Source organism: Ziziphus jujuba, chromosome 2 (assembly GCF_031755915.1).
Source record: "Ziziphus jujuba cultivar Dongzao chromosome 2, ASM3175591v1".
Classification (NCBI taxonomy): Eukaryota; Viridiplantae; Streptophyta; class Magnoliopsida; order Rosales; family Rhamnaceae; genus Ziziphus; species Ziziphus jujuba.
Window position 1 is genome coordinate 12,606,745 of NC_083380.1, and position 19,873 is coordinate 12,626,617.

Genomic DNA, 19,873 nt, shown 5'->3' on the forward strand with positions numbered 1-19,873 from the left:
AAAAATTATATTTCTTCCAAAAATATATATATATATGTATATATATCTATTAGTTCCCCTTTTTTTAAAAAAAAAACATATATTAGTTTCGAAAAAAACAAATACTATTATACTAGTAATTTTAGTGTAGGTCCCACGTTCCCAAATCCCAATTCCCATTTCACTTTCGGACCGTACCCGTTACCAGGACGTAGTTGATCTCCTTTCCAAACAGGCCCCTACCCATGTCTCTCTCTCTCTCTCTCTCTCTACGCCTCAGTCTCTCAAGCTTGCCTTCACTGTCTGTCGCGGTAAAAAGCGCCTCTGTGCGCATTGCGCACCTCTCTCCCTATCTAGGCAAACGGATCGCTCCGCTTCCCCTGTCCCCTCACCCCAAAACCCTCCCTCTCTCTCTCTCTCTCTCTAACTTTCATCGTCTTCCATTAATGCTGCTCACTTCTCTCTCTCTCTTAACTTTCATCGTCTTCTATTAATGCTGCTCACTCCTATCTCTCTCTCTCTCTCTAACTCTGAAAAAGATCCAGTTTTTCTCTCTTTCCTAATCATTGCTTAAATAACCCACTAATTCCAGTAAAATACTTAGCTCACTTTCCTCTTTAAAATATTAAAGCTTTTGCAAAACTCATACCTTGGACTTTTTTTTTTTAGTTTTCCCCCCTTCTTGTTGTTGTTGTTGTTCGTGGCATTTGAAGCTCAAAAATTCGGATTTCGAATTCGGGTACTCCTCGCCTTGAATGAATTCCGGGCTGTTAAAAAAGAATGGATCCTCCACTCATCAACGAATCTTCATTCTCTGCAGCCAACCCATCTTCGTACAGCTTGGCGGAGATTTGGCCTTTCGGTGGAGAAACCGGTAGTGGTGGTGGTGTTTTGGGGCTCCGAATGGGTAATCTGGGTCAGAGCCTAGGTGGTTTTGGTGAGAGCTCAGCGAATCGAGATGGGTCGGTGGAAGAATCCACAGTGACCGAGCAGAGTGGTGGTGGTGGTGGTGGTGGAAGGAAGAGAAGGGATGTGAGCTCTGAGGACGAGTCTTCGAAGATGGTTTCTACTAGTAGTGCCAATGACCTGGTTGGTCTTATGCTCTTTTACGGTCAATTAGAATTTTCTTTGTTCAGTTTTGATTCTGCTTTCTCAGAAACAATGGAGGAGTTGCTGTTTTTCTCTTTGAGCTTAATTGAAAGCGATCGTTTTTCTTACCATGCTTTATTCTTTTTTAAATTCCCATCTCCGCTAATATACCATCACGTTCTAAAACATTGATATTCTACGTGGGTTTTAGTTATTAAGGAAGAATTTTCTCTCTTTTTTTTTTTTTTTTTTTTTTTTTTTTTTTTCCATTCATTTGCGAAAGAGTGAAGCTGAAAGTCTGCATATTTATCGTTTTTAGGCTTCAGTTCCGTGGTCATGAACGTTTCAAGATTGGAAATTCGGTTTTTTTTTTTTTTTTTCTTTCCTTACATTACATGTTTGACGAATAATGAATTGGGCAATTATGTAATTTTCGTGTGAACTGAGATATATCTTAGCTCTCTGTAGAAAACTTGATCTGGAACCAATTTTTTTTTCATGGTTTGTCTTGTTCTGCTTGGTATCCTTTCTTTTTGAATTGAAATTTGCAGGTCAGGAACTGTGAAGTGATATATGTTATATCTTCCTTTTGTTTTAACTTTATTTGAATATTTACAATAGTTTTTCTACTGATATTTCTTATGTTCTTTTGTACCAGAAGAATTCAAATGGTAAAAGGATGAAACTAGCAGGATCTAAAGATGGAAATGGTGTTTCGAAAGATGAAGTTGAAGCAAGTTCAGTGGCTGATAACAAGCCCGCTGAACAAAGCAGTAAACCTTCTGAACCGCCTAAACAAGATTATATCCATGTGAGAGCGAGAAGGGGCCAAGCTACTGATAGTCACAGTCTAGCAGAGAGAGTAATGCACACTCAGTCATTTTGACCTTCTAGTTTCTAAGAAAGTAGTTATTTGCAAACTCAGTCATTTTGACCTTGTAGTTTGTAAGAAAGTAGTTATTGTTTAGCTCCATATCCAGTTACAGAACAGCTAACTTTTTCATTTTTCTGTTTTCCTTTTTGTAATTCGTAGTTATGTATCTACTTGTATTAGGAGCAGTATTATATATGATCTCTTGGAATTATATTGCTGAACATGCTATATTTTGGCAGGCAAGAAGAGAGAAGATTAGCGAACGGATGAAAATTCTCCAAGATTTGGTTCCTGGATGTAATAAGGTAGTTCATATTCTTATTTATAGAAGAATAGTTCTCTTACTATAGTATATACAGGTTCATTTCAAGTAGATTAGCATAGGCAATAAATGGTAAAATTTGCTGCCTTTTCTATTCAATATCTTGTGTAGGGTTTCATGATTAGATTTTATTTTTATTTTTTTGTTTTTCCATGTTAACTATCTAGGGGTGTGGCTTGCCCTGTCAGTTAGTGTTTTAGACTTGACTAATTATTTTTCGTCTGTTTAGGTTATTGGAAAAGCTCTAGTCCTTGATGAGATAATTAATTACATCCAGTCATTGCAGCATCAAGTTGAGGTGCCTATCCCACTTTTCTTATTGTTACTTCAAAACATGATTTTTCTTTTTATCATTAACCTGAATCTGTCTAAATGAATTGGATTTGTAGTTCCTCTCCATGAAGCTTGAAGCAGTAAATTCGAGGATGAATATAAACCCTAGCATTGAAGGCTTTCCATCAAAAGATGTAAGTGATGGTGTACGTGTGTGTGAAATTATTTTGTTGTGTATAATCTTTGAGACGTATTATTTTGTTTGGTTCCCTATATTTTTAATATCCTAACTGCATTTGAGAATACAAAAGTATGTCAGTAAGTTTTCCCCGTTATACTCATGAGCACTGCCAAATAGAGTGTTAATCAGTAGCGACCAGATTTAGACCATGAGCACACTTCTGAATAATAACGAAATTCATATGTAGTCAAGTCAGTTCTGCTAAATTGAAATGGGTAGGACATCAAAATGTAGATTAGTCACTGAAGATCCCTCTGGTGATGTTTGGTCAACTGTTTATGGCCAAATTACAAATCAAACCAATTCTGAAGAATTTGTTTATTAACAGCCTCATAGTTACATACTGCCCAATGGTGTCAGTCCCAGAAATTGCTAATACACAATGCTTTTATGTTCATAATTCCTTTATATGTTCATTTCTTAGTTTTCTAATAAAAACATTAAATCATCTTACTCTTTAGTCTTTGCATCAGAGAGGGATGGGATAAACCATATGGTTTGTCAAAGGTATTTCTTTGGCTTGTTCTGTTTGAGGTCGTATGCTTGATCACTTCATAATTCCAGTCTCTTTTTCTTTTTAATTCAATAGTTCAATTGGTAGAAAATTTTTGTAACATTCCTAATTTTATATTCATAGTAGAATGAGATTTAACACACAAAAAAAAAGAGAGAGATAAAATGAACAGGTGTTTGTTTACTGATGTCTAGGCTGGCCCTCTGAGGAAATTGTTTATCTAAACACTGAAAGAAGATTTCAAACTGTAAAAGTTTTTCCCTTGTGTTTGGAAGGGATCATTGTGTAGGAGAGAATGTGAGCAAAAGCATCTAGCAGCATCTTACTTTTAAGCTTAACTTGTTATTACATATAAAACATCTAAAATAATAATCCCATAAACTAGCTAGAACATGAACTAGTTTGACATCATTGATCATGCGTTTCTTTTATGGTTATGGCCATGCCGTTTATGCTTATAAATTTATTTATTCTTTTTCTAAGGATATGTTTAATTTGTTGAACAAATCAGAGCATAAACTTATTTATTCTTTTTCTAAGGATATGTTTAATTTGTTGAGCAAATCATGTTATGATGTATCTACTCCTCCGAATGGTCCGATTTTTCATTTCCTTCTTTCCTTGCGATGATGGACTCTGTTAAGAGTCACACAATGTATATTAATTTACTGCCTTATGAAAGAGAAATTTCTATTAAATTATTTTGTTCTTAATATTATATTGTGGGTCAATAAATTTGTTCTTTAATTAATCAAAGGAAGATGACTTTATGAAAGGATTCATTAAAGCATTATTTCTTACTAGTTGACCTTCTTTCTCAGCTTGGTACACAGCCGTTTGATGCTACAGGATTGTTATTTGGATCACAAGCGGCGAGGGAGTATGCTCAAGGCTCACAGCCTGAATGGCTGCACATGCAAGTCGGTGGTAGTTATGAAAGAGCAACATAAGTTCAGGGTGGGCAATTTCTTCAGTTCATCATACGTAAATCAGTGAGAAACTTTGTTGTTCTATTTCTGGTTCAGAAATATGTTTTCTCGATATATGACCATTCTTATCATTTGTGATCTTATAAAAGCTGTAAAATGCATCGAATATCGTAGTGTATCATCTGACCGAATAACATTGTAATTCAGTTGTATTAGTACCTATAAAAAATACGGTAGGGTGGATTCAGTTCTTAAAACTGTTAACAAAAAGGATTGTGTTTTTAGAGTTTTTTCATAGTTTTTCTTTTCTTTTCTTTCTTTCATATGATACAAATTGTCACAAATAGTTGTCAGAAAGTTCCGTTAATACTAAATCATATTCTAGCAAAAATTTGACCCTTAAAGTAGAAAGATTGAACCGCTACCTGATTCTGCAGCAGACAGTTGACTCATGAAATACTACACCAGATATTGCTAAATGCCTAAATCCATGTTTAGAAATGGAAAATAGAGTATTAGACAAATCTCTTTTCTACCTGTGAGAACAATGGAGCCACTTCAGGAATTATTCTTCTTTATAATTTGATGAATAAGCAAGTTAGAAGTATCAATTAACCCTTAAATAATAATATTGTTGGTCATAAATAAAACCAATTATTGTAAAATACAAATAGCCAATAATAAGGCTACTAGAGAGAAAGAGCTGGAACCAGAAAAAGAAAGGTGTGCAACGCGACGGCCTTCATTACAAGAAGGTTCATTTTTACAATAATCTAAGCACCAAACTTGGATCTTATGCTGTTGACAACTTCATCTTCTATTTGGAAGGCCTGGGTTAACACTTCATTAGGAATCGGTGGAGATGAAGCAAAAGCTGTCGTGGAAAGTATGACAGCCCCAGGCAACTGACTGTTGAAGGCAGTGTAAGCAAGTGCTTTGCCTTCTCCGACGTTTCGCTGAAAGTGAACGAGTCCCCGAGGGATGACAAACATCTGCCCTGCAGTCAAAACTTTGGAGTAGTAGACACTGTCCGTTGTCACAAATCCCACAAGGAGCTTCCCTTGAATGACCACGCCAGACTCACTTGCTCGAGGGTGTGAATGGGGAGGATTCATACCACCTGGGGCAAAGTCAACTCTGTTCATGGAAATTCCGAGAGTGTTGAGTGCTGGAAATGCGAGAACATTCGCTGGGTTGACACTGGCTCCAAAGATATTGGATGTGTTCCCCTCTTTGGTAAATCCATCATAGAAAAAATCAGCTGAAGTTATTTGTGATCTGGGTTTGCAGGGGAAACCATTACCTGATATGGTGGCATTTAGATCTGCAACACAGAAGTCCTGTAATGGATCAGGGTCTGAGGAATGGGAAAAGAAAGCAAGCAGAAGTACTATCAGGCAAAACAGGAGGAGCGAGAATGAGCTTGATGAACTGGTCATGGCTGCCAATGACTCACCGTTTCCAAAGTTTATTGGAGATGGTTGAAGGTATTTATTCTGGCAGTGAATTGGGTTTGAGTATTCTTATCTATACATGTATACAGGTACATATATATATATATATATATTTTTTTTTTTTTACAATCCCAAAAAGTCTTTTTAATATTAAGATTACTTTTCTGGGTTATGTCCGACAAGCAACATAATAAAACAACCACCAACTCGATTAAAAAAGAAAAATCTACACAAGGTGAAGGGATAAAAATTTTAATAATCTTTACTAATGCTAAAGTTCTTAGTGCGAAATTAGTTGAGATTAGTTGGCTTTTGACAAAATTGCATGATAGTAACATCTAGCGACCGAGCAAAGCATTAGAGTAGACCAAGAAATAATATGCCCACAGAAGCGAGCGTAGAGTATAAGCTTTTATTTTTTCTTTAGGGTTGACATAGTCGACAACATTATTTTTTCTCCTTTTTCCCACTCCTTTTTGTTTTTGTTTTTTGTTATATATATATATATATATATATATATATATATTTTTTTTTGCTTTTCCTTGGCTTGGACAATAATCTTTCAAAAGATAAAGAGATTTGATGACCAGGTCAAAAGCAAATATATTTGAGAAAGAGTTCTTGAATCATAATCTCAAAGAGTAGAGAGAGTTCCTTGCAGTTAAGCATTGAGGACCAGGTTGCCACTGGAAATGATTGCAAGGAGAAAAATTCCAAGTAGTTACATAAGCATCATAAAACGTAGGCAATGAGCAATTTCTCGAGAAACCAAAACCCATTGCACACGGAACATATGAAATTTTCTATGCTGATAATTTTTTGAATTTATAATACTAATTTTACATTTGTTTCCAATTTCTGCATCTGCCAAGTTATGCTTCAGCTCATTTATTCTCATTTGACGCTTATGATCATCCAAGCAGCAAGAGCAAAAGAGATTATAACAGGAAATGAAATGATTTATCAAAATTTTTGGACTTTTTAATGTTTAATGGTTCTAAAATGCTTTAACATCTAGCTACCAAACAAAGCAAGAGAGTAGACTAAGAAATCAATATGTCCTACGGAAACAGGCAAGCATTTATGATACACGCTTTTATTTTTCTTCAGAGTTGACATAGTCAACAGCATTGTCTTTTTTTTCCTCTTTTTCCCACTCCTAGTTTTTGTTTTTTGTTATGTTGTTTTCCTTCTTTTCCTTAGCTTGGACAATAATCATTCAAAAGCTAAAGAGATTTGATAACGTGGTCAAAAGCAAATGTATTTGAGAAGGCGTTCTCGAATCATAATCTCAAAGAGTAGAAAGAGTTCCTTGGCACTCAAGCATTGAGGACCAGGTTGCCATTGAAATGGCCGCAAGGAGTAAGTATTCCAAGTAATTACATAAGCATCATATACGTAGGCAATGAGCAATTTCTCGAGAAACCAAACCCACTGGACATGGAACATATGAAATTTTCTATGCTGATAATTTTTAAAATATATAATGCTAATTTTATATTTGTTTCCTATTTCTGCCTCTGTCAAGTTATGCTTCAGCTCATTTATTCTCATTTGACTCTTATGATCATCCAAGCAGCATAGCAAAAAGAATTATAACAGGAAATTTAATGATTTATCAAAATAATTAGAGTTTTTCACTATTTAATGGTTCTCAACTGCTACACTTAGGGAAGAATGAACAACTTCACACATGCATAATTCTTATTTTCAACAGAGGTGCTTCTTAAATAGAAAAGTTTGAGATGTGTTACTACTAATATGAACAGTAATTCCAGCCAATATAACACAACATCAAAAGCTGATATGAGATCAATCTAAGGCCAAATGATGAGGCTATTGACTTGGCCTCTCATTAGAACATAAATCCCTGCAGCTTGAGCAAATGAACATCAATTTTTTTTTTTTTTAATTATCTTTCTACCTGTTTAAGGAAAAATCAAACTTCGATTATGTGAGGATTCCATCCAGAGGGAAGTATTTGGGTTTGGTTCCCAGGACCAATATCAGTCCTTCAATCTGCATTTGTTTAATGAGTTATGAAGTTAAGGGGGGAGAAAATCAAAATCCACCTGAACAACAATAGAATTGGAGGCTTTACTTGAAGATACCTGTCTAAGGCAGCTGAACTGATGGGAATCACACCAGCCGGGGAAACAAGCGCATCCACTGGAATATCATTCTGAGTGACTGGTATAGATCCTTCATCCACTATCTGAATGGAGTAGGAAAGTGCAACTACAACAAGAGAACCAAATATTCCCGGTAAAATACCGAAACCATGTAAAAAGTGACTTCATACTTGAAGCAATGTATTTCAAATTTGAAGGAAGCAGCATGATCTCACATACCAAGAAGAGGTTGCTTCCAATTTCGAGCCCCTGCAAGCTCTTTGTAGTTCTTCAGGAAGGTATCATAGTAACTGCAGGTTATACCACACGTTGATATTAATGAAGCAGAAAGTTAGGATATGCAAGTTTATGGATTAAAGGCGTTTAGAGGTTTTTTTACACAATACCACTAATTACATGACCTTGGGGTAAAATGATTGCACAACAACAGTAGCATCCATTTAATGATATTTATGGATGTCATACATATCAAAATGAGAAAATGATGACTCTAAGCAGCTAAGCTCAAACTACAAGAGATACAGAGAGAAATATTGCACAGGAAAAATAATAATCATACCCTCCACCGCGACCCAAGCGTCTTCCAGATCTGTCAAATGCCAGTCCTGGAAGTAAATACGGTAAGAAAATGCAATTAGCTACATTTTTGTTTCAAGAATTAGAATAACTTCTCAAAGTAAATATACAATCCAGTAAACAGGAAGAAATGTTCTACCAGGTAAGAGAAACAAATCAACTGGGTCATTTGCCTGCATAACTGCAATAAGAAAGATCTTTAATATATTTTATAAAGGTTAACCCAACTACATAGGAAATAGCAACAATCGGATCCTAGATGACAACATGAGCTATATAAAGTACATTAATCTAACGAAAGCTAACACTACAAAAGCAACACTTCATTGATCAAGGTAACATGGACGTTATCTCATGATTTCTGGAAACAGAGAGCTTAACAAATTTGCTTCTACTTTGTTACTTATTCCCGAGGTACTAGTACGCTTTTCTAAACCACCCCAGAATTTAAGTAGTTTTTAAAGACTGGTTAAAAGATCCTAAAATTGGTAATGTTTCCATATCCAATCCAAGAGGGACAACCAATAGGTCTTTCATTTCCGACATACGGGGAGACAATTGGCTGACACTAAACGTGGCCAAAAACATGAGGCTTTAAATAACCCCTGCAAACATGGAGAGAGAGAATCACCTGCTAAATGCTACATACCTGCTGCATTAGATTTTACAATCCTAAATCTTGAGTACTCCTACCATTTTTATGGTAAACAATATCCTAGATATTGCCAGTAAGTCTCACTCTTGATTTGAGGCAAAAAGCAGTCAACTTTAAAAAAAAAACACAAATATACATCTAAAAAGTAAATCATATCCCATGAACATGATATCCATACATTTCAAAGGTGGAACGTCAAAAGCATGACTTAAATTTAAACACTGTATGCCATTGGTTATAAAATAAGCAAGTGCCATACCATCTTCCCGTTTATTTCCATTGCCATCCACTGGAGCCGGTTCTAAAATATCCATTGAATTTGCAACAAGGTCATCTAAACTTGAGATGTTTAGCATTCGCATATTACTGTTCTTATCCTCCACCCGTGGAACATAAAGCTTCTTCCTCGAGTGGCCATCTTCAATACATTTTTAAAGAACAAAAATACTATAATTTTCCAAAGACAATAGAAATTAACAATACCATTAACAAATTGGCCAACAATCAAAAAATAACTGACAAATTGAATTCTGAATGCTAATCTACTGTCTGGGGGTTCGAAGCACATACCTTTAGCTGGATTTGCCAGAATCTCATACAAAACTTTTGAGGTATCAACTTCACGTAGTGCCTTGCAGGTTATGTAAGCACATAATCTCTGACAAGATTTAAACCATGGAGCTTCCAAAACTAGTCTCTGAATCTCATCATCTGGGCAAAAAAAATAAAAGAACCCAATTCATATTATCATCAAATTGGACCAAAAAAACTATTATTAGAATGTAAAAAAGAAAGCTTGCCTTCCTGGGATCTGAGTGTGGGGTCCATAGCCTTGAGTTGCTTGCGGACTCTGGATCTGAGGAGCTTTTTTTGCTTGAATATAGCATCAAGATTGGCATCTTCTAGTTGATGTTGCTGTTCCTGATTGTTGATCATGGTTGTGATGGAGTGTGATGCAAAGGTGGGTGGTGGGCGAGGGCGTGAAAGACTGAGAGAGTTTGCAGTGAGTGTTGGTGCGAAAATGGTGGATTTGGTCATCAGCGCCACCGCCACTTGCTTCATATATTTTCTCATACTTTGTTTTTTATTTTTATTTTTTTCCTTTTTATATGTATGCTTTATGACCATTTTTTAATCTTTCAGCACACAAATATACCTGAAAATTTCAAATTTTAAGGTGGTTTTTTTCTGTTTTTGATTGAATATTGGTCCAACTATCTATAGCAATCATTTTTTCTTGTCAGAAAAAAAAAAAAAAAAAGAATTTTCTCATTGAATTTTTAGAACGTAATACAAGTGAATTGCAGTTTAATTTTATCACATTCTTAATGAATTTTACATTTTATTATTAGACACAGGATATCATAAGTTAACAACCATAATAATATTACAAAAAAATGATAAAATTGATAATTTATATGACTATTATTAAAAAAAAAATCCTCATAAATTTTATTGTTAATCATTATTAATGATAAATAATAAAATTTTGTTCATAATTGTTTTTACAAAATAGTTTTAATGGTGATTTTGAATTCCAATTTTCTAACATATTTTTAAAAAAATCTTCAAAATATGTTTTGAAGAACTTTTAAAAATAAGTAATTTTAATATAAGTTAATCAAATTGCTAAACCCTTAATTTCTATTTTCCGAAACAACTAAATTGGGGAATTAGACTAGTGTTTTAATATTAAATTGTCTAATAGATTATTGTTTAGAAATTTGTCTTTTGGCGTTGGGTTTAGATGGATTAAGGAAAGGACACAATCGGTATTAAAAGCCGAATGTCGTGGACAAAACATAAAAACGAAAAGTGTTGAGTAAATTATGTAAATAAGTAATAAAATTAGGGACTAGCGCTTGAAATATTTTTCCGTTCTGATAACAATGTGCTCTGTCTCTCGCCTCACCTGCAACAGCAATTGAGCTTCAGGACCCGAACTCTCTCTCTCTCTCTCTCTCTCTCTCTCTCTCTCTCTCTCTCTCTCTCACATCCACACCAAACCCTAATCCTAACCTTTCTCTCTCCAGAAAATCGCCATTTCTGGCTACTCTGCGGTGAATATGACCTGAAATCGTACAATTGGCGGCGAGTCCAGCTCAGACAGTGTACGGATCCATTAAAAAATACAACAACGAAAAGATCGAAGACGATGCCGTCACACTCCGATCTGGACCGTCAGATCGAGCACCTGATGCAATGTAAGCCTTTGCCGGAAGCGGAGGTGAAGACGCTATGCGAACAGGCGAGGACGATCTTGGTCGAGGAATGGAACGTTCAACCGGTGAAGTGCCCGGTCACGGTGTGCGGAGATATTCACGGTCAGTTCCATGATCTCGTCGAGCTTTTCCGGATCGGCGGCGAGGCTCCCGATACCAATTACCTCTTTATGGGCGATTATGTAGGTCAGTTTAAAAGAACATTTACTATTTCAATCACTTTTTTCTTTTTTTGCGGTTAATTTTTTAGTTCGATTCGTAAATAATTTGAGTATTTGGGGCAAAAATGGTGTTTTGTGGAGCTGATTGAGATGTTGGATTACAGAAGTGGAAAGTTGAAGAAGTTTTCTGATTGAGAGTATTGTAATGGATTTTTGTTGCTTTCTATGTTATGTAATAATAACATTATTTGTATAGCAATTGTGAAAGAATATAGAGCCTTTTGGAATTTGATTTTTGGTGGTATGTGATGAATTTCGAGCCCTTTTTTTTTTGTTTTTTTTTTTTATTCGTTTTTGTTCCTGTCAAAGAAGCTAATACAGCTCATTTTGTGGCTGATAGTAACTGGAAATGCGGGTTCAATTGGTTAGCAATTCGTTGGTAATGCATCTTAGATTTACTATGGAATTTTGAATTTGGAGTCTGATGTATATTAGGCTTAGATCAAGGTCTTTTTTAAGTTTAATCCGTCTTAGTTGTTTTTATTTCAATCAGAGTATAAATTTAAGTTCAGATTGACTGAATAAGATTCATAGAATTATGTACATAATTAGTCATATTGTGTACTAGAGTGCACATAGGTGTTGATGGTATGGTATCCTCAAGATGCAATCGACATGAAACTACACAAATCTGAAGCTGCTGTGGCATTTACTTAAATATGGTTCTCAAATTTTATATTATTTGTTTGGTTTAATTGCATCTAAAGCAATGGCTTATTTCCACTACAAGGGCTAAGTAAAGGCATATTATTATGAACCGCAGTGACGTTATACTTCATTTGGACTTGTATTAGTACATATCCTTTTTGAGACGTAACATTTGGAATTGTTTTCATACTTTACATTTTTTTAATTATATTTTAAATCACGCAGATCGAGGATACTATTCAGTGGAGACTGTCACACTTTTAGTGGCTCTGAAAGTACGTTATAGGGATAGAATCACAATTCTAAGAGGAAATCATGAGAGCCGACAAATTACTCAAGTGTAAGATGTTATTCTTTTTAACTTTTCTCATTCCTAGTTGTGTAGCTATTGAAATATTAATGGTGAAAAGTGAAAATTATACTTCATGGCAACGTGCCAACCCTGAAGCTATCTTTTTGCACATTCCTTGATTAGCTAATGCCATAATTGTGATAAGCTAACGCCATAATTGTGATAAGCAAACGCCATAATTGCTTACACATGCACATGTGCAAACGCATATTCTGACAAAAATGGAGAGGGTATGTCTACATTTTCTTTCAGAAATTAATAAAAACAGAGATAAAAGGGAACGACCAGTGTGTCACTTATGAATAACTGAATTAACATCATCTAACATCATCTAATATCTTACGAGCTGCTTTATATTTTTTAACCTTGCTTTCAGCACGTGTCTTTTAACTAACTAACATTATGGGAGGTTCCTTTGTATTGCTTATCAATAATCTTCTGTTATCAATCATATGGAATTTTATATATTTTTTTTCAATCTTCCATGAACTTCTCAATGTCTCATCAAGAGTTAGTTTATAAATTTTAATTAGACTTCCACTTTCAAATGTATGCAAGAAAATATGTAATAATAATTTTTTTGGTTATTTTTTACGCAACATTAATTGATAATATCAATGCTACATCAAGACTCTATTCATAAATCTCATTGGCCAATTTCTCCTGTTTCTTATTTTCATTCAATTTATTAACTTTCCTTACAAGTACAAATTATGGTTCACTCTTAACATAAAAAAAAATTTCCAACTTTGTCAATTTGCATTTATCAAAATTATCTCCTAATTATTAAGGGATGTTGCTCTATCTTTTAACTGGTGAGATTCTTTTCTTTTTAGTTAATTGTTTTGTAAGATCAAATCCTAATTCCCATAAGCAAAATTTTCATTTTTGGTGTCTTTTTTCAGCTATGGTTTTTATGATGAGTGTTTGAGAAAATATGGAAATGCAAATGTGTGGAAGTACTTCACTGACCTTTTTGATTATCTGCCACTTACAGCATTAATTGAGAGTCAGGTATGATTTTTTATTTTGTTATATTTGTTTCTTTTCCTATTGACTTTGTTACATTTGACAAGCTCTTTGTTGTTTTATCATGTAGGTGTTCTGCTTGCATGGTGGACTCTCTCCCTCTTTAGATACTTTAGATAATATCCGTGCTCTGGACCGGATTCAGGAGGTATACTACTAGCTGTCTGCTGCAGATAAAACATGTATATCTATACCAATAGACAAAAATTACTCGAAATAGATTGCTATTTACGCATCATTTCACTCATGGTTCTTTTACTATCAAGTCTTTCCTTTCCACATTTGAGGTTGACACTACTAAATATTTATGCACTCTTCTCAGAATAGATACGCTAAATGCATATTCTTTATTGATATGATAGACCAAATCTAGTTGTACATAAGGAAGATTTAATCATTTTAATTTGTGGAACACATATTTCTAAATTGTATGATGATGTCTCCTAATTGTAGCCTCTGTTTTGTTTCTATAATGGGAGTAGGTTCCTCATGAGGGCCCAATGTGTGATCTGTTGTGGTCTGACCCAGATGACCGATGTGGTTGGGGAATTTCTCCTCGAGGTGCAGGATACACATTTGGTCAGGATATTGCCACACAGTTTAATCACACTAATGGACTCACTCTTATTTCTAGAGCACACCAGCTTGTCATGGAAGGCTATAATTGGTGCCAGGTTAGTTAATTTAAGGGAGAATCCATGTTTTGTTTTCTTTGAAATTGGAGTTCTGGAGTTCATTGAATTCCTTTCAATTTTTTAGGAAAAGAATGTCGTGACAGTGTTTAGTGCTCCAAATTACTGCTACCGATGTGGAAATATGGCTGCAATCCTCGAGATTGGAGAGAATATGGAGCAGAACTTCCTTCAATTTGACCCTGCACCTCGTCAGGTTGAACCTGATGCCACACGCAGAACTCCAGACTATTTTTTGTAATCTCCATTAACTCTTCAATCATTGGCAATTATTCTTGTGTTATGCCGTGTTTTTGTAGATCTGTCTTAAGAAATAGGAGTTTTGATATGTTATTAAGAACACCGAAAACATTTTTGTCGTTATTTTGTTGGTTAAAATTGTTCAGTTGTTTTAAGTTCAGAAGAGTTGATAGGATTACCTCATAGATTTATTTGGCTTGTATTAGAAAATTCAAGAAAACGGCAATAACAAACGATCTTTGCTCTCTAATCATGGAGGTCAACATAGAGGTCGTTTCCATTTTTTCCATTACGCATTAAGTGGTAAAATTTATGTTCACTTGCTACTACCTAAAAGAAATAACCACTTCCTAACTGTAGCGTCATATGCAGTCATTTGATTTGGTTGATTTGGGAAATTGTGCCCAAGCTTGAGAGTAATATAGGTGCTTGATGAGCAATGCTCAAAAGTTCTTTCACATTTATATTGTCTCAGAGAGGTCTTGAGTGAGAATGTCCACGCATCGAGACTGATCTTGTTTTCCACTAATGGTTGCTTGGTTCTTGTATTATGATCAGTTATAGTCTTGGGGCTTTGAACGGATTATTTTTAGATAAGACTGCATTGTTCACAGGTTGATAATGGTTTTCAGCCTGTTACTGTGAAGTCTGAACTGAAATAGAATTGCATTTACATTGAAATTATTGTGTTTAAACCCACCTTTTTTGAGCCCACCCTTATAATCCACTCAGAGAAAGAAATTAATTTTTTTTTAAAATTATGCATTGTCCTTGCAATCTTTTTGACCAAGTAATGAAAATTAAAATCTTCTAATTTTGTTTATTTGTTTTTTTCCAATTGTTGTATATTTGATCATCTTTCACTTATTGAATTGCTGTCCAATTAATATGTAAACCTTAATTTGTTTTATGTTCGCACATGATGAGCTCAAGCCTCAGTGTTGTTGAATTATGTACAACAATCTACTCTACTTTCTCTTTTTGTAATCAATTAGTGAAAATTTGCATTAAAGAAAAAAAGAAAATTATTACAATCGAAAAAACTGTAACGTGGATCATCCAACCTCTCAAAAAACACCACAGAACCAAACCTGCTGGAGCTTCTAAAGCATTTAAAAAGGCATCTGTACAAGCAGCCCTGTCATAATATAAAGTATTATCATCCATAACTCTTGATGAGAAACAATTTCTTCCGCTCACATCCTTTGTCAAGGAAGCTGCTGCATCTTTTCTCAATGGCACTGCAATATCAACTAGAATTCAGGGTGGAAAAATAAAAGTACCATTATTATTATTCTCTTCTGCTTTTCATATCACAAAATTATTGGGTTTGGAAAGGAATGTACCAGTAGAGCTATTAGGACTGCAATTTCATTCGTCGTCATTGTGATCAGAGAGCATTGTCATGACGTGCCGAAGCCTTGTTAGACTTTGAGAAACTTCTGTCAAAAGTTTCTTTCCTTCACTATGTTTCTCCAGCTTCTCAGCAGCTCTGTCTAAGGATCCACCTGCTGCTTCAAGAGCCTTCACCTTCTCGCTAATATGAGACAACTCTGTGGACAATGCGGATTTACCTTCGTATCCTATTTACCATGTTGGGAAACAAATACTAAATTTAGAATAAAAAAAATAATAATAATATGACTTAGAAATGCAAAAGAACAATAATATGCTCATATTGAATGTAGATATGCATAATTACCTGGGTCATCATCTATATTATCAACTCCGTCGGAGGCAGACGGGGAAGAAGAGCCTCCAGTGTCAGTTATGTGACTTCTCTTCTCCAGCTTTTTTCGACCTAGAAGGTAAGTTTTCTCCTCTTTAAAGTCTTTCAAAGATTCATTGTGGTTTCCTCTCACATTGTCTCCTTGTGATGATAATGATATAGCTCGTTCGGATTTGTGCGAGAATTCTCCATTAGCCTCTTCTCCATTGGAGCCAACAGGAGAGGTGATGCTACTTTCAAATGAATAAGGATGTGATTTGAATTGTTGGTATTCTTCATCAACTTCATCTTGTCTTCTTTTGAAATCTTCTTCTTTCAACATCCCATATTTTTCTCTGTAAGCCTCTACTTCAGCATGCAAAGCCTTCAAATCTTCCTCTCTTTTGACAAGCATGTCGTTGGTAGCTTGAAGGGCTTCTTGGTCATACTCTGCTTGTTCCTCCATCATTCTCTGATATTGTAATGCTTCCATCTGAACCGCCGCTTTCTCTGCCTGTAAACGAGTGATCATGGCCATGGCGTTGTTAGCTGCAACAGCTGAAGCACTTCTTTCTTCATCCAGTTCCATATACAGTGCCATGAGTGATTTCCTATCCAACCGAACCTGTCTCTTCAAATGGTGCAAAATGGAGTCACCATCTTCATTCATAGAATTGCTCTCCATCATTGATTCGGAAGCGAACTCTGTTTTTTCTAATGGTGATTTCCTAAAACTTCTCAGACCGATTCTAGGACTGTTTGAAGCTGAATCTGTAAGTGGGATTCCAAAAAACTTATTTCCTCTTATGAAACTTGGGGTCCTTGTAGCATCTTCATTCATATAATCAGGTTCTGTCAATAATGGCACAGAGGCAGCTTTGACATCTTCCTTAACTAGTACACAAAAGAACATTCCATCCAACTTAAATTAAATTCATGCTTACAAATTATGCATCTAAGTAGTTTTCTAATGACAAATTCAAAAACTCACCACGAGCTGGGAAGTTAAAAAAGTCTTCTAAAAGTCATAAGTTTTAAAAGTAATCTAATGACTTAAGATGCAATATGCACTTAAAAGAAAAATGTCACTGTGACCATCACCAATAGATTTGACATTTGAGAGCTGACAAGATAATTTAATTAATTTACTTTCCAAAATAAATTTTTAATTCTAAGCGAGGCCAAATAAGTATCCCCACATTCATTAAGGTGATGATAGCTCGTAATAAAAAAAAAGCAAGCTTAAAAATTCCCACTTCCTTTGACATTTGAATTCCAAATGAGTAATGCTAAGGCCATTAAATTTTCTTCCTTTTTTTTTTTTTTTTAAATACCCAATAATGTGGCAATTTGTTGACAATTGATAAACTAATATAATTATTTTTTACTAAAAATTAATATAATGTAAAATTAAGAAAAATGAATCCCATAATACCGTTATATCATTTGGCATCTAAATTTTATTATTATTATTATGATTTGAGTTTTACGATGGCCACCAATTAGCTTGTGTTTTTAACAACCAAGGGGCTAGTATCCATAGACATTATCCAAACTGATGATGTGGCAGCACAAAGAGACAAAATTACTTGTTGCCAATAAATTCCTGCCACGTCAGATGCCAACTTTAAAATAATTCAGCAAGCATTTTTTTAAAAAAATTTTTGGCGGGTAATAATGGTCTTCTTGCTTAGCTTATGTACGTGCGTGTGTATGCATATATATAATTGTATAAGATTGGACTCACATAATTGAGCATCGGACATTGAACACTGAGAAGCATCGTCATCCTCGGGAAGCTCCGATTCATTATCCGAGATGAACTTGAGCTCAGTGTATCGAATATGTGGCAATTCCAAACCACGATGGTCATGTCCTCTGGAATTCACAAACGGAGCCCTCGGCGAAGGAGTCGGACCTTGCGAAATCAAGCTCGCATGTCTTCCTCCTTTATTGTTCGAAGAAGAAGAAGAAGAAGAAGATTTCATCTTCAGTGAATTCCCACAGCACGCGCACCGATACTTGCTGTCGCTTTTCTCCATCACTTGCAATCCTTCATCTTTCGTAGCCGACAAGCTCAGTTGAACTTGATCTTCGCCGAGAAAGCAATCCAGATCCTTATGCAGAATCCCAATTAAAGATTTGTACGTATCGCAGTCGGATTCTTTCTCTGTTGCGAAAGATAGGAGACAAGATTCGCACATTTTGCGGATGTCGGAGAGCTTCTTGTGGTTGTGGCAATAGGCCAGTGAGGAAACGTCTTTCTTGTGGGATTCGCAAATGGAGTCGTTGTAGTAGAAATCTGGGTTTCTGTGTACGAGTACGTGATCGATCCTTGTGCAGAGCAAGCATGGCGTTCGCAAATCGAAGAACTTGGCGAACTCGTTGGTAAAAAACGCGATGAACCCATCGATGAAAAGGAAAAATATCAACACCCATTCGAGGACGGCGTAGATTATGAAATGTGGGAACTTGCCCAGCTCCTGTTCGACGAAACGCGTGAATGAGCGCTTTGCCATTGTTTTGTTTGCCTAGAAAGAAATGGTTGATGATGAACTTACTTTTCTTTTTTTTTTCTTTAACTGTTTATGTGTTTGCGTGTTTTTGTGTGTTTTTTTTCAGAGGCCGGTGATGAGATGGAAGATCATGACCTTGGTGGGACAAACCGTGCCGAGATCATGACCTCTTCTCTCTCTCTCTCTATGTGTTTCTGTGTGTGTGTTTTCTTTTGTGTGAGGAAGGAGATGAGAGAAAGATGGCTTTGGTTTGAAACGCAAAAAGGTTTTCAAAGTTTTGGGTGGTGGAATTCATCTGCCTATACATAGGAAATTTGCTTCGAGGAAAAATTGAGGTTGTTAGGCTTAGAATGTACCTCAAATAACGGTCTATCATGCACTTTCCAACCAATCGGATTAAGTAAAAGACTAACCTTGTTTTTTCAAACTTTAGAGTTCTAGTTTTACTTTTTTGCATGTTTTATTTGGCCATCTTGTATTATTTAGTTTTTTTTTTTTTTGGGTCAAAAAAAGGAAACAAAATGTGACAACTTTAATGTTTTTAGTCATTCATTGAATTCGGATGTGAGTTTACAATGAAATAATTTTTGTCATTTGAAGAATATATTTTTGTTTTCTTGTCCAACTAATTAGGATGTATTTTAGTGCATATGAGTTTGTGATCCAATCAAGATGTGATTTTAAAATAAAATTCATTTTCGTCAAATTTTATGTGTCAATATTGGAGAACCATTATATTGGTAGGATTAGAACATGATTGCTAATTAAAATTATGCTTATCATTTTAGTTGTTTTACATGAACACACTTAGTAAAATTAGATTATTGAAAAAAAAAAAAAAAGTATGCTTTTCATGGTGGTGTAATTAGTTGAAGGGTAAAAAGTGTTTGAAAAGGAAAAAGCAAAAACAAGTTTTTTGATTGAAACATTGCAATGCACCCGCATTTTATCTTTCTTTGTGAAAACTACAACACTGCTTTTACTTTTTAATGGCGTTAAGAAGATATCCTAGTTGAAGGCCAGCTGTTCAAATACTCGTCTGTAAGATATACACGCTCTGCTTAGCTTATGGTCTAAACATGGCCTTCACCATGAGAAAATTCAGCCTAGAAAGCAGCTGGAAGGGATGCTTAGCTTCTGGTCCAAACTTAGAAACCACTGTCCCAACCATTTATCTTATTTTAAGTCAATTTGTAACTGTCATGAC

The 19,873-nt window shown here is 35.2% G+C and overlaps 5 protein-coding genes across 7 annotated transcripts; 2 read left to right on the top strand and 3 right to left on the bottom strand.

Moving 5' to 3' along the window:
* The first annotated feature begins 229 nt into the window (after positions 1 to 229).
* On the top strand, positions 230 to 4,516 carry LOC107418528 (transcription factor bHLH79). 2 transcript variants are annotated; one of them, XM_016027227.4, is made up of 6 exons: positions 230 to 1,068; positions 1,730 to 1,930; positions 2,182 to 2,247; positions 2,494 to 2,562; positions 2,654 to 2,731; positions 4,114 to 4,516. In XM_016027227.4, exons 1-6 carry the CDS (start codon positions 760 to 762, stop codon positions 4,240 to 4,242), a joined length of 852 nt encoding a protein of 283 aa, XP_015882713.1. In that variant the 5' UTR covers positions 230 to 759; the 3' UTR covers positions 4,243 to 4,516. The 2 variants fall into 2 exon arrangements, with proteins under 2 accessions (XP_015882713.1, XP_015882712.1); XM_016027226.4 differs by having other exon boundaries at positions 237 to 1,068; positions 1,727 to 1,930.
* A 323-nt stretch (positions 4,517 to 4,839) lies between these two features.
* On the bottom strand, positions 4,840 to 5,786 carry LOC107418529 (germin-like protein subfamily T member 2). The gene has a single exon (XM_016027228.4). It carries the CDS (start codon positions 5,658 to 5,660, stop codon positions 4,995 to 4,997), a length of 666 nt encoding a protein of 221 aa, XP_015882714.1. The 5' UTR covers positions 5,661 to 5,786; the 3' UTR covers positions 4,840 to 4,994.
* A 1,503-nt stretch (positions 5,787 to 7,289) lies between these two features.
* Positions 7,290 to 10,167, bottom strand: LOC107418526 (5-formyltetrahydrofolate cyclo-ligase, mitochondrial). The gene is made up of 8 exons (XM_016027225.4): positions 9,839 to 10,167; positions 9,609 to 9,749; positions 9,298 to 9,456; positions 8,523 to 8,564; positions 8,367 to 8,412; positions 8,027 to 8,097; positions 7,787 to 7,913; positions 7,290 to 7,694 (listed from the first exon to the last, which is right to left on the bottom strand). The coding sequence occupies exons 1-8, from the start codon at positions 10,164 to 10,166 to the stop codon at positions 7,682 to 7,684; spliced, it is 927 nt and encodes a 308-aa protein (XP_015882711.2). The 5' UTR covers position 10,167; the 3' UTR covers positions 7,290 to 7,681.
* A 791-nt stretch (positions 10,168 to 10,958) lies between these two features.
* Positions 10,959 to 14,734, top strand: LOC107418507 (serine/threonine-protein phosphatase PP2A catalytic subunit). Its single transcript, XM_016027204.4, has 6 exons — positions 10,959 to 11,446; positions 12,355 to 12,469; positions 13,387 to 13,495; positions 13,581 to 13,658; positions 13,993 to 14,184; positions 14,270 to 14,734. The coding sequence occupies exons 1-6, from the start codon at positions 11,194 to 11,196 to the stop codon at positions 14,441 to 14,443; spliced, it is 921 nt and encodes a 306-aa protein (XP_015882690.1). The 5' UTR covers positions 10,959 to 11,193; the 3' UTR covers positions 14,444 to 14,734.
* Positions 14,735 to 14,875: 141 nt separating this feature from the next.
* Positions 14,876 to 19,365, bottom strand: LOC107418514 (probable myosin-binding protein 5). 2 transcript variants are annotated; one of them, XM_025073838.3, is made up of 4 exons: positions 17,898 to 19,365; positions 16,145 to 17,044; positions 15,789 to 16,025; positions 14,876 to 15,695 (listed from the first exon to the last, which is right to left on the bottom strand). In XM_025073838.3, the coding sequence occupies exons 1-3, from the start codon at positions 18,667 to 18,669 to the stop codon at positions 15,814 to 15,816; spliced, it is 1,884 nt and encodes a 627-aa protein (XP_024929606.2). In that variant the 5' UTR covers positions 18,670 to 19,365; the 3' UTR covers positions 14,876 to 15,695; positions 15,789 to 15,813. The 2 variants fall into 2 exon arrangements, with proteins under 2 accessions (XP_024929606.2, XP_015882701.2); XM_016027215.4 differs by having other exon boundaries at positions 14,876 to 15,683; positions 17,898 to 19,359.
* Between the last annotated feature and the right edge of the window lie 508 nt (positions 19,366 to 19,873).

Bases quoted from the DNA above. Each gene is read 5' to 3' on its own strand.
- LOC107418507 (XM_016027204.4), top strand. From the start codon at position 11,194: ATGCCGTCACACTCCGATCTGGACCGTCAGATCGAGCACCTGATGCAA. The intron at 11,447-12,354 runs GTCAGTTTAAAA...TAAATCACGCAG, and splicing joins CTTTATGGGCGATTATGTAG to ATCGAGGATACTATTCAGTG. The intron at 12,470-13,386 runs GTAAGATGTTAT...GTCTTTTTTCAG, and splicing joins AGCCGACAAATTACTCAAGT to CTATGGTTTTTATGATGAGT.
- LOC107418526 (XM_016027225.4), bottom strand. From the start codon at position 10,166: ATGGTCATAAAGCATACATATAAAAAGGAAAAAAATAAAAATAAAAAA. The intron at 9,457-9,608 runs GTATGTGCTTCG...AATGTATTGAAG, and splicing joins TCTGGCAAATCCAGCTAAAG to ATGGCCACTCGAGGAAGAAG. The intron at 7,914-8,026 runs GTATGTGAGATC...CTCTTGTTGTAG, and splicing joins TTGGAAGCAACCTCTTCTTG to TTGCACTTTCCTACTCCATT.
- LOC107418514 (XM_025073838.3), bottom strand. From the start codon at position 18,669: ATGGCAAAGCGCTCATTCACGCGTTTCGTCGAACAGGAGCTGGGCAAG. The intron at 17,045-17,897 runs GTGAGTCCAATC...TTTGTGTACTAG, and splicing joins AATGTCCGATGCTCAATTAT to TTAAGGAAGATGTCAAAGCT. The intron at 16,026-16,144 runs GTAATTATGCAT...CATGGTAAATAG, and splicing joins TAATATAGATGATGACCCAG to GATACGAAGGTAAATCCGCA.
- LOC107418528 (XM_016027226.4), top strand. From the start codon at position 760: ATGGATCCTCCACTCATCAACGAATCTTCATTCTCTGCAGCCAACCCA. The intron at 1,069-1,726 runs GTTGGTCTTATG...CTTTTGTACCAG, and splicing joins CTAGTAGTGCCAATGACCTG to AAGAATTCAAATGGTAAAAG. The intron at 2,732-4,113 runs GTAAGTGATGGT...CTTCTTTCTCAG, and splicing joins AAGGCTTTCCATCAAAAGAT to CTTGGTACACAGCCGTTTGA.
- LOC107418529 (XM_016027228.4), bottom strand. From the start codon at position 5,660: ATGACCAGTTCATCAAGCTCATTCTCGCTCCTCCTGTTTTGCCTGATA.